The sequence below is a fragment of the Aptenodytes patagonicus genome, chromosome 23 (genome assembly GCF_965638725.1).
Source record: "Aptenodytes patagonicus chromosome 23, bAptPat1.pri.cur, whole genome shotgun sequence".
In the NCBI taxonomy this organism is placed as follows: Eukaryota; Metazoa; Chordata; class Aves; order Sphenisciformes; family Spheniscidae; genus Aptenodytes; species Aptenodytes patagonicus.
This window is the reverse complement of record NC_134971.1, coordinates 7,914,777-7,929,940: the sequence shown is the minus strand read 5'-3', so window position 1 is coordinate 7,929,940 and position 15,164 is coordinate 7,914,777. Positions and strand designations below refer to the sequence as shown.

At 54.9% G+C, this 15,164-nt stretch overlaps 1 protein-coding gene across 1 annotated transcript in view; it reads right to left on the bottom strand.

Moving 5' to 3' along the window:
- KIRREL3 (kirre like nephrin family adhesion molecule 3) overlaps positions 1-15,164 on the bottom strand; it is a 344,477-nt gene that overhangs the window by 13,213 nt on the left and 316,100 nt on the right. The window contains 7 exon segments of the mRNA XM_076358570.1: positions 144-251; positions 3,467-3,502; positions 4,668-4,866; positions 4,982-5,082; positions 10,793-10,919; positions 13,788-13,915; positions 14,328-14,476. Of these exon segments, the coding sequence (XP_076214685.1) occupies positions 144-251; positions 3,467-3,502; positions 4,668-4,866; positions 4,982-5,082; positions 10,793-10,919; positions 13,788-13,915; positions 14,328-14,476 (848 nt within the window).

Below are 15,164 nucleotides of genomic sequence, written 5' to 3'. Positions count from 1 at the left end.
AACATGAGGAGCAGATTGTGCTGGTGCCGTGTCAGTAAATTCAGCCTCTAATTTATTTGTGCCCCACGCTATTCGTCCCCCCGCCAAGGTTTTAGCCCCAGCCCTGCCCGAAGGGATGCAGCGGGGCCGGGGGAGACACTTACTCCTCTGGGAGCGGGCGCAGCAGAAGGCGACGATGGTGGCCATCAACACCAGGAACGCCACGCCGGCCCCCACGGCCACTCCGATGATCACCGCCATCGGCACCGACTCTGCAAGAGGAAGGAGAGGGAGCATGAAGCCGGGATGAAGGTTGGAGAGCTGGCTTTTCCCCAAGGGACCCACCCCTGGCTACTGGAAGGCGGCTCGGTGATGAGCCTGGGGAGGGTTTTGGGGCCAAATGGACCTCCTTCCCCGCTCCCTCATCCCTGTGTGGGTGACGCCAGCACGGGCTGCCTGTGGGACACTGGCGCGTGCTGCAATTTGTGCAAACCCTGATCTCTCTGTGCCTCAGTTTCCCCTGGGAAGGATCCAGAAGAGCGGGTTAACTGCTCTCGACAGCGCCCTGCGGGTTAATGAATGAGTATCTCTAAAGGATGAAAAGCGCAAAAGAAGATGGTGTGTTAATATTATTAAGAAAGAGAAATGGCATCAGAGTGGGCTGGGAGAAAGGTTAGAGCCGGGATGGAGGGATGGAGTCGGGCACCGAGCCTGCCTGCCAGAGGCGGCAGCTCAGCTGTCTTAGCAGGCGCTGTTAAGTATATACGGGTGAATTAACCCAAGAGCCATCATTCACAGCCTCTGCCTGTTTTGTATCCCAATCTCCTGCCTTCTCCCTTGGCTTACCAGCTCTGCCATCCTTCCCCGAACCCCTGAGGACTGGGACGGGAGGGATGGCCTGTGCCGGGGATGAGCAGAGGCCAGGTGGCTGTGGTGGGCGAGGGCTGCCGGGTGGGGATGTGCGGGCAGGGGTCTGCGGGAGGCAGCCCGGGGGAGCAGAGCTTGCTGCAGAGCAGGGGTTACATGTTTGTGCCCTTCTGCCTACAATAACTTTGTAGCTGGGTTCCCGGCGGGGATTTCAGACCGCGGCTCAGCCAGCAAAGCTGATTTATTTGCGCAGATCCAGGCAGCAGCTTGCGAGGTGCAGGGAGGGTGGAATGTGAAATCACATTTATGGTGAGAGGGTCAGATTTGCAGCCCAAGAGCCTTGTTATCTCCCTGCTCAGTTCCTCCGGTCCTTCAAAGCACAGCTCCTACTTAACGGCGAGCGTTGGGTTGGTGCCTGCTCTCCGGATTATTGCCAGGCAGCAACAGGCAGCACTCCCACTCGCAGGACACCAAAGCTGTGGGTACTACAAATTGTCTTCGTTGGCTGGGATGATAAACCGTACCCTGAAGACCCTCTCCCCAAAAGCAGCAGGTATCTATAGGTCTCCATTCCTGTTGTTTCTGAGCACCCCATAGGCTCTTGTGAACCCAACAGCAGGCAAAAAGAGGGGTAACGCTTTCCAGGATGGCCGGCTAAGCCGGGTGAGTGTGTCCTCACCGCTTTCCTGCACACCTCCGACGCGTGTTTTCTCCTTGGGGCCCCTGCCTTGCAAATGGATGGGATGAATTTAGGAAAGAATGGATGCAGAGAGGTGGTCCTCCTTCCTCCTCGCCTCTGCAGGTGTGGAACGGGAATGCTGCTGGACCAGGGGGAGATGGGGACACATGAGTAATCTAGCTGAGAAGCAAAACCTGGCAGCCTGATGGCTGACATTCGACTGGGTGATAAGGAAACCATTTCTCGTTGTCCACTGGCGTGGAGCTGGTGTTGACCACGAATTTCATCCTGGACCTGAGATCACAGCTCCTGCCTGTGCCCTTCAGCCTTCCTAAGGGGCATGCCTCCTTACTGGTGGGACTGGGAGGAGTCGTAATTCCACCAGCATCTTTCCCGTGTAGTCAGCAAAAGGTTTCTTCATTGCTATCTAATCCCAGCTGGGGCAGGGGAGTTATAAAGCCACTTCACGTCACCCTTTAGCAGTGGCCATGGGGCCTCATGGGTCCTGAGCCCTACTTTGAGAACTGCAGCGTGATAAAAAAATGGTGCTGGTTGAGTTTAGCCTCTTCTGCTCACACTTGGTCTAAAAAGAGCCTTTAATCTTCCCCGCTTAGCTTGTTGTTTCAAGTGATTCAGTTGGTGGTTTATGCTGATGCTTTTCCGTTTCTGGCTTGCTCATGAATTTTCTTCCCCGGGCCTGCTGGTCCCTTGCTGTGTCACTTGTCACTCGAGCTGGGCCACTGGCGACATGACTCATGGAGCACTGAGTAGACCGCCAAACCTGCCCGAGAGTGCTCACCACGGTGGTGCAGGAACTCCCCTGGGGCCCCCGGTGAAAAGGCAAGTCCCCTTGAGTGCTTTGCAGCCTTGAGCTGGAGCTCAGGTAGCAGATGCTGGGTCTGGTTCCAGCTGCACCAAGGAGCTCATCCTAAACCCAGCATCCTCCAACACACCAGCTGAGCCACAGCAAGAAGAAACTGGGATTTTCTTCTCCGGGTAGCCTGAGGCCACCTGCTAGGCAGTGCTCCTGCTGACGGTGGTAACTCGTCGTGGGACTTTTTTGGCTCTCCCGGGGCAATATAGAGTGAACGGGTGAGGAGACAGGAGCCTGGGGTCCCTGGGAGTGCTTGCTGGCTCTCAGCTTTGGGGGAGTGAGATCTGCAGTGCAGAGCTGTGTGAGAAGCAGGTAGTGATGGTGAGTGATGCTGCTTGAAGATGATGGAGAATCATGCAGGGAACGGCGTGGGGAATGTGGCTGGGGCTCTCCTGGGCTGCAAAAAAGGTTGACTGCAAAGGGACAGTGACAGGGACCAGTGGCTGGGATGGTAAACCGCGTCCCAAAGACAAGGGCGAGCGGACGAGGAGCAGTTTGCTGGCTCCGAGCTCTCCCATGAACCCCACTCTGGCGCAGAGGACGAGGAAGGCACAAGTGCAGCACATCCCACAGCATCTGCCCAAATATCCATTCAGCCCTGCTCTGGCTGCGATGGATGCTGGCTAGCACTCTCTCGGGATGCTGAGACAAGCTGATGTCTGCGAATGACCCTGGAAACTTCTACTTCTCTCTCTTTTTGTCCCCATAATAGCACTTAAGTGGTCCCTTCCGCAGCACTTTAAAACGTGGCTGCGTAATGTTATCCCCCTCTCAGTTGCTGGGGAGCTGGGGCACAGAAAGGCGGTGTTGGGTTTGCAGAGCAAGTCAGTGACAGAGTGGAGACTGGACCGCTCCTGCTTCCCAGTCCGTGCCCCAGTCACTGCCCTGCAGCTTTCCTACGCCCCTTCCTGCCCTGCCCTGCCCTGCCCTGCCCTGCCCTGCCCTGCCCTGTCCAGCCCTGCCTGCCCTGCTGGAAAGCTGCCGGGCCAGGAGGAGGACGCCGGGTCCTCAGGTGTGGTAATGGCTGGGGACAATTCACGTTCACCGTCAGCTCATGATTTCCATACCTGCTTGAATACCAGCTCCTGATTTCATTTCCGTACCTGTTTGAAAATAAAGCAAGTGTCCACAGCCTTGCACAGCCCAAGCGCACACGTCAGTCTTCCTGAGCGCTCAGCCCTCTGCTCCACTTTCTGCTCCGAGCGCAGAGATGTCCCCATGAAGGGGATGCCCTCTGCCACCCTACAGCATCCTCAGCCACCCTACGGCGTCCCCCTGCCCAGGGCAGGGATGTCCCCTTGCATCGCCTAACAGCGATGCCCGGATCTCGGATGCGGAGCCGGCCGTGGACTTGGATGCTGCGTCGCCGGCTCCGACCCGGCTCAGCTGCCCAGCCACCCTCCACTGGGACCCAGGCTTGCCGCTGAGCGCTCCCGCTGACTGGCAGACAACCTGGAAAAACCACTGGCTCTGTTTGCATTGGAAGAAGCCCAAGGCTAATTTTAAGGGGTTCATTTAGCTCTGATTTAATCTGGACAGCAGCCTTGCCTATAAATCATGGCTTAATGAGAACAATCCACCTGCCTGCCCTGGCATTTAATAAAATAGAAGAGAACTGGAGTCCCTCCAGGAGCTAAGTGTTCCTCACAAAAGCCATCTCCCTCCCTTGCTATTGAGAGCCCCGAGAGTGGAAATCCCCTGGCCATCCCTTGAGAGTTGCTCGAGGTGCCTTCGAGGCTGGGTGGGTAAGCCCAGCCCTGCAAAACACGTGCCGACATCGTGGCTGGTGGCCGGGGTGGAGGGTTGCCACCAGCCCAGACACCTTCCTCCCACTCACTCCCATCACCGCGGAGCAGTGGGGTCTGGTAGGAGCAGCCGTTTCTGTTTCTCTAAGGCTATAAATGATCCTCCAGCCTGTGGCAGTGGCACCACCTTGTGCCATGGGGCAGGGAGCGAGGGGTGCAGGATTGGCCTGTGCCCTCCAACTTCAGCAGGACAGGCAAAGTGGGGCAATACCGTATCAAGCAGAGACTTTGCAGGGCTTGTCCCACCTCCTGACCCTCTGCCAGGACCAGGTACCCTAAGGATGCAATCCTACAGCTAGCACATCTGGAGCATTTTCACCGTCCTTCCTAGTTTCCTCTTTGACATCCCAAGAGCTTTTCTGAGCATCTCCTGCCTCTCACAGCATCTCCCCACTCTTACAGCCCGGCCAGGCGCTAATTCCCGCTGCCCGACAGCCCCCACCGGCTTCTCAGCGATGCCCACCTTGCTCTTTGAGCCGGATGATCTCCGTGTCGGAGCCGAAGCTGTTCCAGGCGGTGCAGTTGTAAATGGTTTGGAAATCGGCCCGGACGATGTTGCTGATGGTCAGCGTGGAGATAACGCCCTCGTCCGTGCTGACCGTCTCCACCGTGTAGCGCCCGGAGGTCCCAGACTCCAGGACGTTCTCCTTCCAGGACCAAGCCTGCCAAGCAAGAGACGGGTCAGCCTGGGGCAGGTTTGCCCACCGTAGGGCACCCTAAGGTGTGCAAGACACCCACCATGCCCCGTGAAGTGCCGCCCCATGGGATGCTACTCACAATTCGGTCTGGCGGCGGGGTGCTGCGGATGAAGCACTTGATCTGCCCTTTCTGGCCGTGCAAGGCATGCTGCGTCTGGGTGCTGGAGATGATGGGTGGCCCTGCAAGAGAGAGGAGAGGGCCGCTGGCATCTCGCACGGGTGGCTGCAATACTGGTGGCAATGCAGGGGGGTGTTAGCGGAGTCATGGAGGGACATCGGAGTCCCCCTTTGAGGGGGAAGGATGGAGCAACAGCTCCCTCGCCTCCTGTGATGCAGAAGGACACACAGTGGGGGCTTTGCTTTAAGGCTCTGCTGGTTTTCTGCAAAGCCCCCGCTAAGCACGAGGGTCTCCCCATCTCTGCTCCCACATCCCTGGCGTTGGACGGCGACTAAATCACCCTGCGGAAACCTCCGTGGTGAACCTGGCCTCTGAGAAGGGCTGTTTGCTCCAGAAGCAAAGCAAGAGCCCAGCCCACCTGGTGTTCCTCTTCCGCGCTCTCCCAGATTTGTTAAGCAACCATTACACTAATTGCTCCCCAGGGGCTTGAGGAGGCAGAAGGAGGCACTGATGGGCAGCTGCTACCTGCAAGCCACCATCAGTGACCTGCAGTCAGCCTGCCTGATGCGGTGGAGAAATTTCTGCTGGAAAAGCCTTGGGACCCCGTCAGCTGGGCTCTCCTGTGCCATTCAGATGCCGAAGGAGCCCAGCCTGGCTGGGCAAGGCTCTCCCTGAGTGATACAAGGCCGAACGCACCGGCTGAGCCAGCTTGTGAAGGGAAATGTCCTTGTCCTGCCTTGGTGGACATCCTGAAGACACGGTTGGGAGAAAAGGGGTTGGAGAGGAGAGCATGGCTTGGTGGGGTTAGCGTGTCCCCCACTCTTCCAACAGCCTTGCGGGGCGGGACCTCCCCCTGAGGAGGGGATCACCCCAAGGGAGCAGAACAAGAGCTGGGATCCTAATTGCTGTTTATTAACCTCCTTAATTAAAGCAGATTTGCATTTCTATGAGTGGCTTGCTGCTGGCAGAAAAGAAAACAGCAACAGGGATGCAAGCAGGCAGCGCAGGGCAGGGTGAGGGAGGAGGCAGGGGCTGGCTGATCTCCCCCTGCCTGAGCTCAGCTATTTCAGATGTTTGCTCTGGGTTGTCCCTCCTGTTTTTGAGTCTGTCACTGGGTTTGTCAGAAAATACAGCCTTGTCGTCATGCCCACCCACGCACACATGTTTGGAGCGATGTGCAAACATGCTGCAAACACCGTCGGGCTCCGTACTGGCCATGCAAAGTGGAAGAGCTGCAACAGGAGTTGTTACAAGAGGCTGTTACTATACTGCTGGGGACAACCTCAGTCGGGTCTTGCGCCCAGGACTCTGGGACGGTCGGAGTGGGAGAGCTTGCTGCGCTCGTCCTCCCTCCCATCAATCCATCTGTCCTGGTTTTGGATTGTGGAATTTGAGAAACTTTTTCCAATTTCTTTTTTCTTCCCCTGCAGCTGATGTGTTCCTTTAAGAAAAGTCTCAGGGATTTGGGGTAAAGTGGGGAGAAACAGATTCGCCTGGGTATTCCTGACTGATTCTCATCCAAATCGCCCATTTATGAATTTGCAGAATGCACAAAAATGTACCGAAATGCTAAATTCTTCACTCTGGTGCTTTCATACATACAGTTGCCTACTGAAATTGTCCCAGTAACACCTTTCTGCACCAAACTTTCACACTCCCCAAATACTTCCCACCGAGATACAGCCCTATCCTTCCTTCCCTATGATGTTCCAAGGTGAGGTGCACGGAGAACCAGCTCAGTGAAGCGCACTTCACTGACCAGCGACCAGAAACACGGTTCTGGCAGCTCAGGAAATTACCGACGAAAGTGAGCCGCCATCCAAATTGGTAATAGCAGGAGCTGTGCGTGAAGGAGAAGGTCAGGACTCGTTTTGAGGTAACGGTCATAGCCGTACGTTAGTGGAAACTTTTGTGCCCCCTTATATCAGAAACAGAGGAAAAAAAGGACATTTTGTTGTGGTTTTCTGCCCAAATGCTCTTCTTCGAGATGTTCTTCTAGGCACGTTCCCAAGGAGTGCATTCTCATTTACTATCTCTGAAAGCCATCTTTCAGAAGCGCTGGCTGGGGTCTCAGGAGAGTTCGGTTGATTCCTTGCTTTGCCTCCCTTCAGGAGGATGCAAACGGCATCTTGCCTTCATGAAATAGCTCTTTCCAAGCATGCCCAAGGTGGTAACATCAGCTAGCCTTGGCCTTCGCTCCCCATGTCCGGTGCAAGAGCAGAACTGTGCCGACAGCCAAGTGTGATGGGCAGATGGCCCTAAACGTGTGCTGGGGCTTTTTCCTCCCGGACAGGACACGCGATGGGGACCCGTGTGGCCCCATCACCTTCCAAGGGTGGCACAAGGCATGCGGGATGAGCTTCTTGGCTAACTAAACATGTGCTAGGTGATCCTCCTGCTCGCCTGCCCTGATTGTTGATGAACCCAAAGCCGACGGAAGCAAGAGCAGCAATGGGATCCGTAGGCCAGGCCTAAATAATAAATAATAATAAAAAAAAGCCATCTTCTTTCTATTTCAACAGTTGTATGTTACTTATAAATTCTGGAAGCTCTCCAAGACTGGGTGATACTAGAGAAAAATGGCTTAATAATCATTAAAAGGTTCATTTTCCCCAAGAAGAGTGGATTTTAAATGGCACAAATGCCAACGGCTTTGGGTTTTATTATTGCTTTAGGAGTTCAGAGTCGAAGGCTTATCATCATGATAATAGCCTATGACTAAGGACCATTTGCGAGATGAACATGCCCCGAAATAATAGCATGAAGTTGCAGCCTCTTCACATTTGGGGCCGGCGTTTGATTCTCCACGAGGCTCTGGCTCCTTATGAAAGCTGCCAATCTCCGTCTTGGCATTCAGCGCTAAGTGTGAGACAGCCCACAGGCAGGAAAAAGGCTTTAAACAATGTTGCTATGGATATAAATGATGGAGCTATTGGTTGCGGTTATTTTTAGCACGCCGGTGCCAATTTATTTGTGTGGTGCTGGTGGCTCGCACAAAAGAGAAGGCAGCTTCTTGACTCGGGAGTCTTGGAGGAAAGAAAGGATGGCCTTGACTTCTCCAGCCTGCTTGAAGTCCATCTGAACCTTTCCTCCCAAGCCCTTGCAACCTTGGCAAGGGTTTGGCAGGAGAGTTTGGTTTAACTCCTTGCGTCCTGCGGAAGCCCTGGGCTGGTTCGTGCTGCCTGCTATTGCAAAGGACCATCCCAAGGTCCCCATCTGCAAGCGGCGGCGGAGACACGCTCGGTGAAGCCCTCAATGGGCTGCTGCAGGCGTGAGCTGAGGGGACACCATGATGTTCTCCCGACCAAGCAGTCTGGGAGGTCAGCCCCTCCTGTGCTCCCAGCTCTCCGGCAGGCTTGGCTTGCTTGTTGGGGTGAATCCCAGGCAAATTAAATCCTGAATTAGCCACCGGGGGTTGTTCAGCCCTTCTAACAAACCTTTTCTTGCAGAGCAAGACGGGCAGGGGTGGTGGTCCCTGCTCAGCAGCCCCTGCCAAGCCCAGACGATGCATTGACAGACCGTACTGCAGGCAGTCCCGCTGTGGAGGTGATCATGGGTGCTTCTCCTACTGGGGTGGGAGCTTCAAGCAGGCTTGTGTGCAGTCGGGAGCAACGAGAGGCTTTGCTTCGTTGCGGGGGCTGTAAATCCGACTGCTGCTGATTTATGATGGCACCAACAGTTCCTCGCTTCCTTCTTGCCTCTGCTGCTCCAGCCCTGCCAAATGCTGCTCATTTGCATAATCCCCCTTCCCATTAACAAGACTCTGAATCGTATCTGCTTCCTTTCAGGCTGGTGGCCTCACGCTCCGGCTCGGGGATGGGCTGCCAGCCCCTCTCTGCAACCGCAGACCTGGCCAGCGAGGCTGCCAGTGGGGAGGGCAGCGAGACCCGATTGCAGTGAGGGCAGGAGGATGCTCTCCCACCCCAGCATGGTGCTGCCACAATTTCTGGCTGTTTTGGGAGTGGATGGGCTGCTACAGGCAGGATTGCAGGCTCAGGCTGGGTCGGATGAAGATCCCTCAGTCGGGGTCCCTGTGCTTTTGGTGGGATGAATCAGCCCCTTCGAAGCCCGCGTGCACTGATCACAGTCTATGCAGCTAGCCCAGAACAGACACTTCCAGATGCCTAATTTTACTGTGACGAATCCCAGCCCACGGAGAAAGGCACCTGGTAATACCAAGACAATTGTATCACCCTCTGGATTTAAAATCACTTGAAAATATGAAGCGTTCAACTTCCCTCTCAAATTACAGCGGAAAAGACTTTCAGCAGAATTCATTAGCTGGATTAGACACACCGTGCCGTGCTCCCGGAGCTGGAGAGCTGCTCCAGCTGCAGGACAGGCCGCCAAGCCCTGGTGCTTGGTGGATGTCGGACCTGGGGATGCTGCCCTGGGGCGTGCCCACCTTGGATCTCCCAGCTTTGGAGGGCCAGGAGACCATCTCGACCTGGAAGTGTGGGATTCTCCCTTGGTCTAGGGTCCAACGCCCGTGATGGCGTGTCTCAACGTTGTCACCTTGGGGTTGCACCAAACCCCAGCAGCAGATCCCCCAGCAGCACGTCCTAGTGGCATGGGATGCTGCAGGCAGTCAGCTCCCGGGAGATGCTCAAAGCTGAGCGGCGAACCTCACGGATTTTATTTGCTCTCCCGTCAGCTCTGCAAGGCGAAAAGCTCAGTGGTGGCATAAGCTGCAAAGCTCTTGAGAGAAGCTTTTCCATGCTGCACGCTCCCAACAGCCCTGAGCCTGCCGAGCGCTTTGCTCTGCGTTCAAGGCGGCCACGTGCCTGGTAGGTGTCAGGAAAGGAGCAGGTTCTTTGTTTGTGCTAATTTGTTGCTTTGTTTTCCGCGAGCTAGTTTAATTGTAATTAAAACCCAGCAGCCGCCGGGGAAGGAGCATGCAGGCGCCGAGGAGCTGAGTCGAAGTCAAGGGAGTGGTTGGTTTTCAGTCCCCTGCTGCGTTGCCCTTGGCTTCCCTTTCTAGCATTATCTGCATTTAAAATTAACGCTTGCCGCTGCCTGTGCTGCTTCCCCGCTTATTTTCTTCTCTTTGTGACAGTGAGCGGGGACTGAAGCCTGCCAGTTTGTCATACAGGTGAGAGACAATGCAAAATTCATACTCTATTTATACCATTTGCAGCCTGCCTGGCTCTTTCCCTTCCATATTTAGGCTGGAATTCATTATCAGCTGCTGCGGGGTCCTGGCCATGTCATCGTTAAACTCCAGGGCTCTGGAGTGCTTCCCAGCTCTTGGGCATGGGTGAGGGTCCGGGCCACATCCTGCCACCGCGCTGGGTGAGCCCCGAGCAGCCGTGGAGGAGCTATATAGCACTGCTGCCTCTCACAGGTATCCTCATGTGGGCTCTGAGAGAGTGATTAGGCTTCTGGTCTCGGATCCAGGCTCAATTCCCAGCTCTCTGGCTGTACAACAGAGACAACAGTGCTCTCCGACCTTGCAAGGCTTTTGCAAGATAAATCTATTAAAGATTTAAAGACACCAGCTCCCAACTACTCAATAAACCCCTGTTGATAATAAGGAACCAAGCAGGTCTTAGATAATGCTGGGTATTTTTTGCTTTAACCCGTGCATCTCCAGGCAAATGAATGCAAAATCCTAATTGCTCGTATTGCCTGCAGGGCAGGATCCAGCTGTGGGTGGGATTTGCTCTGTAAGCAAATCCCCGAGGGGACAATTTGGCAACGCGAGCTGTCAGAGCGACGGGAACGAAGCAAAGCGATGGCAGGATGGAATAGCAATAGGAAAGCAAGAGGTACCGTTGACGGTGAGCGTCACCTCCCGTTCCCCCGCGCCGACCCGCGGGACCACGGCTCGACACACGTATTTCCCAGCGTCTTCCTGGCGGACGGACTTCAGGGTCAGCTTGTTCTCGTTGCTCAGGACCTGGAAGAGAGGAGGGGGTGGCTTTCAGGAGGGGCGATGCGAAGTTGAACATGAGACGTGCGTTACAAGCTCCAGAGCAGCCTGGAGAGAACAAAGTGGATGAGCCCAAAGTCTTACATGGCATGGAAATATCACTTATTGCTGTTGACCAAGGAATAAAGAAACAAGCCAGTTTTTTTTTTGGGGGGGGAAATATAAGTCCCGTTCCTATTCATTCGAGTTTTTACAAACTCCAGTTTTGCAAGAAGTTCAAGATAGAAGAGAGAAATTTTGTTGGCTGCAGTGACACAACTGCCTTGTAACCCGGAGCAGAAAAGCCTTCAAAAGAACCACGCTCCACACTTGCATTTCCATGTTCGCAGGTGCAGGGGAGGCTGCCAGGACTGAGTCAGGGATTTCAAACCAGAAGTGGTGGGAGACCAACCTGGAGAGCTGGCAGCCCCCTGGGAACCGGGTCTGGATAACCGGGGAAACCTCAGCTGCTTTTGGCAAGCCCTCCCTATAGACCGGCTGCAACGTGGCTATCAGCCACGCTGCCCTCCTGCCCTGGCAGTGCAATTAGCAGCTTTATTAAACCTTGAAAATTGCTGAAGCAGAGGGATCTGGCTGAGGCTGTCAGCAGAATCCCAGCGCTGGTGGTATTTAAAAAACCATGGCCGGTCTAAAACAAATAGCGGCTTTCGGAGCAATGCGTTTCCGTGCTGGAAACGTGTGCCTGGTGGCTAATTCCTCCCGGTTGCTCTTGCCTCTCTCTCCCAGGACTTTGCAGGCTGGGGCAAGCCCATCACCTCCCCTTCCTTCCAGCACCCGCTTGCTCGGTGAGCCCCCGGCTCTGCTGGTTGCTGCTCCCACAGCTGATGCCTCTGGGAACTTGTGCTGATGCTTTGCAAAGCCCTCGGTGCCCTGAGCAGTAGTTGGATATGGATCTGGGTCTCCCTGTAGCAAGGTGGGGGTCTCACCCCTAACCTGGCATGAGGCAGAGGCACAGAGTTGCAGATCCCTTTTAAACCCACTGTTTTAGCATCGATTACAAAGATTTCCATGCAAATGCCTGTGCTTACTTGTCCTCATCCTCTCTTCTGTCTCTGATTTGTTTCCTTCTGGCAAAATAGGAGGAAAGAAGGTAATCTTTGTGGGAGCCTGACCTGGCTCCGAAAGCGAAGGGGCTGGGAGAAAAGCAGCCCTGATCCCACATCCCACCGCGACGGCTGGGAGCTGATGGGCTTTACAAAGCAGCATCCCCTGCCAGCATCCCTCCGGGAAGATGGAGGCGGCTCTGCTGAACAGCACGAGCATCTCTGCTGGGTTAAACCAGCCGGTGGGTCTGTCCTGAGCCCTGAGGGAGAGCTAGAGGGAGCCAAATAAAAAGGGAGAAGTCTGCTCTGCCTGCGTGCTGCCTGGGTGCTGCTGGGTAGCGAAGGCAAGCCCCGATGCATGGCTGGGGCTGGACCGCGAGGGTCAGGAAGCCCTCGTCCTTGCTGTGCATGGCTCCTTTCAGCTGCCCTGCACACTCCAGCGGCTTTGAGAAAATGAAACAGCAGCCTACAGTGTGCGAGTGTTGCCTATAATGACAATAACCCAGAGAAACAACCACCGCAGCTGCGGGATGGGAAACCACCCAGGTATTATTGACCCACTGGAATTCCTTAGCTGAGTCGAGCCATCAGCTCTCCCAAGTCTACAATTACTTCCCAGGAGACGGCCTTCACCGAGGTCATTATGGTTTGGAAAAAATACCTCAGCAGTTAATGCCTCAATGTCCGCTCCCCTCCTCGGTCTGCGCCTGGGGAGCAGAGGTGAGGAGAGCAACTCAGCCCTTTCATCTCAATCCCGTGTGAGTCCAGCTCTCTCTTAATACCTAGTCTTGAGCTGCATAAGTCAGCATTGCCTCATCGACTTCAGGACGCATCTGCCCAGACGAAGCTGAAAGATGCTTTTCAAAACCCAAACCCGCGTGCGCCTTCCGGACGAGTTTCACGTCTCAGCCCTCCTTTAGCTTCTTAACACGGCTTTGCTCGGCCCTCCTGTCTGTAAAGAGGGGATCAGAGTATCTTGCGCCTCCCTGGGCTGACTGAGCCGTGATTAATATTTGCAAAGCTCCTTACGCTTTTGAGGACAAAAAAGATGTGGAGAAGTCTGCTGGGCCAGATCCAGACTCCCCCAACTTGAGCAGGCTCCAGCCCACAGCGGAGGCGAGCTGGGGTGAACACATTAGGACGTGAGCTCACAGGTCTGGAGGCCAGAAAGGACCGCATGTAGGTGATTTGCAGAAGCGCTACCCGTCAGCGAGAGGTTAAGCGATGCTCTGGCCTCTGTTTAACCCTTATGCCCATCATCACGGGAATCGATTTTCCTTCTATTAGGACTCCCTTGCAAACATGTCCTGTGGGCGAGAGCTGCGTGCGCTCTGGAAGGTGGCTCTGCTAGGACTCGATGGGGCAGGGTCAGACAGCCCGCCGCCTCGATTCCTCTGCGGCAGCGATGGCGCTGATTTTCAGCAGTCTGGTTTTCCCTTTGCCTCTCCCAAACCGGACTCCAGGCCCAACTTTCCAGCCTGCCATCCAAATGCCTCGTGGATTCACGCACGCTTTCATCCAAAATATTACGAAGGCAATAAAGCCTTTAATGCTTAATGCACTTCTCTGACTAACTGGGGACACTCATTGCAGCCTTGCAGACCTGCAGCCTGGGAGCCACTGCTCTGCAATGCCACGTTGTCCCCTGCATTTGGAGGAGCCTTGTAGGTCCAGCATTTGTCCAGCCAGGAGCTCCCAGCCCATAGGTATGACCTTTGCTCCATGGGGAGCATCACGCAGCACCTCATGCCATGAACGTGCCATTCCCCACCGCCCCGGCAGCGATTCTTACCACGCCTGAGCCTCGCTTCATCCAGACGATGGTGAGAGACGGGTTCCCAGTCCAGGCACAGTTGAAGACCGCGTCCGAGCCCAGGTCAACGAGGAGGGACTGCGGTTCTGTCGCCATCCTGGGCCCAACTGCACAGAGGAGGCTGGAGTTACTCGCAGTGATGGGCTGTGTCAACCAGAAACCCTCAAACCAAAGAGGCCGCTGCGTCAGAGGAAGCAGTGGTAGGTCTTGATGGACCTATGGGTCATGGCCACGTAAGACCCCCAAATAAAGAAGAGCCCAAGACAGGTGCCTGCTGCAACCCCAGAATGACCAGCTCCCCGAGGATCACCAACATAGGCTGTGCGCTCATAAGGCAGGAGAAAATCATGGGTCCCACCACCAGAGCATTTACAGAGTCTGAGCTGCAGGAGAGCCCAGCAAGTCCTGGTCACCCTGGGCAAGTCAGACCTAGCTGTGTCCCCTTCCTGTTAATTTTCAGCAGCTCTGCTGGCCCTGCTTAGCCCTGGGAAGCCAGTCTGAAGCTGACAGATTACTTACAGTAGACGTCCACGGTCCTGCTGATGTTTGTGCTGCCCAGCGCGTTGGTGACCTCGCAGGAGACGGGCTCAAAGAAGAAGGTGTGGTCCACGACGGTTTCGTAGAAGTCACCAGATGCTTCCTTTATAACCTGGCCTTTTTTCGCCCACCTGTCGAAGAAGAAAGAGCATCGTCGTGGTGCTGTTTTGTGTCGCTTGCCATTTACATGTGTGCGGTGGCGGAGACTCCCTCGCCCAGCAGACAGGTCATAGTGCTGGGGGGTAGCACACCATAGGGTGCCTGCTGCCGCCCTTGACTTTAGGAGGGACATGCACTTGTCCTCAGCATCGTCCGCTTCCCCCGGGATGGAGGGATTATAACCGCAGGTTTTGGAGAGGAGACATCAAAGTGATGTGTACGTATATCCCTACTGAAACCTTTCCAAAATAAACCACAATTGCTATTTCCCTGTGAAAGCCTGTTTCACTGGAAATATACCTCCTTCCTTAGGATTGTGGGGCATGGATGGAAGACCTCAGTGATAGGAGGGATGGGACATGGAGAGTCTCTGCTAATGGGGAACCACGGTGCCAGGAGAGCAGTCCCTTTCCGAACACTTGCCAACCAACACTGCTGGTCCTTCCACATCAAACCCACTAAAAATCTTTTCAGCTTCCCCCCACTTTCACCCTTTTCTTCTTCTTTCCCCCCCCTCCCCTCCAATCAAAGAGAACTTTATCCCTTTAAGGCAGCTGAAATAACATTACCCTGAAAAGCCAAGCTGGCATTTGCAACACTGCAACTTGCAAATTGTCTTGGAGAACAAGCTGTCAACTCAGCACTTGAATTAAGCTGCTG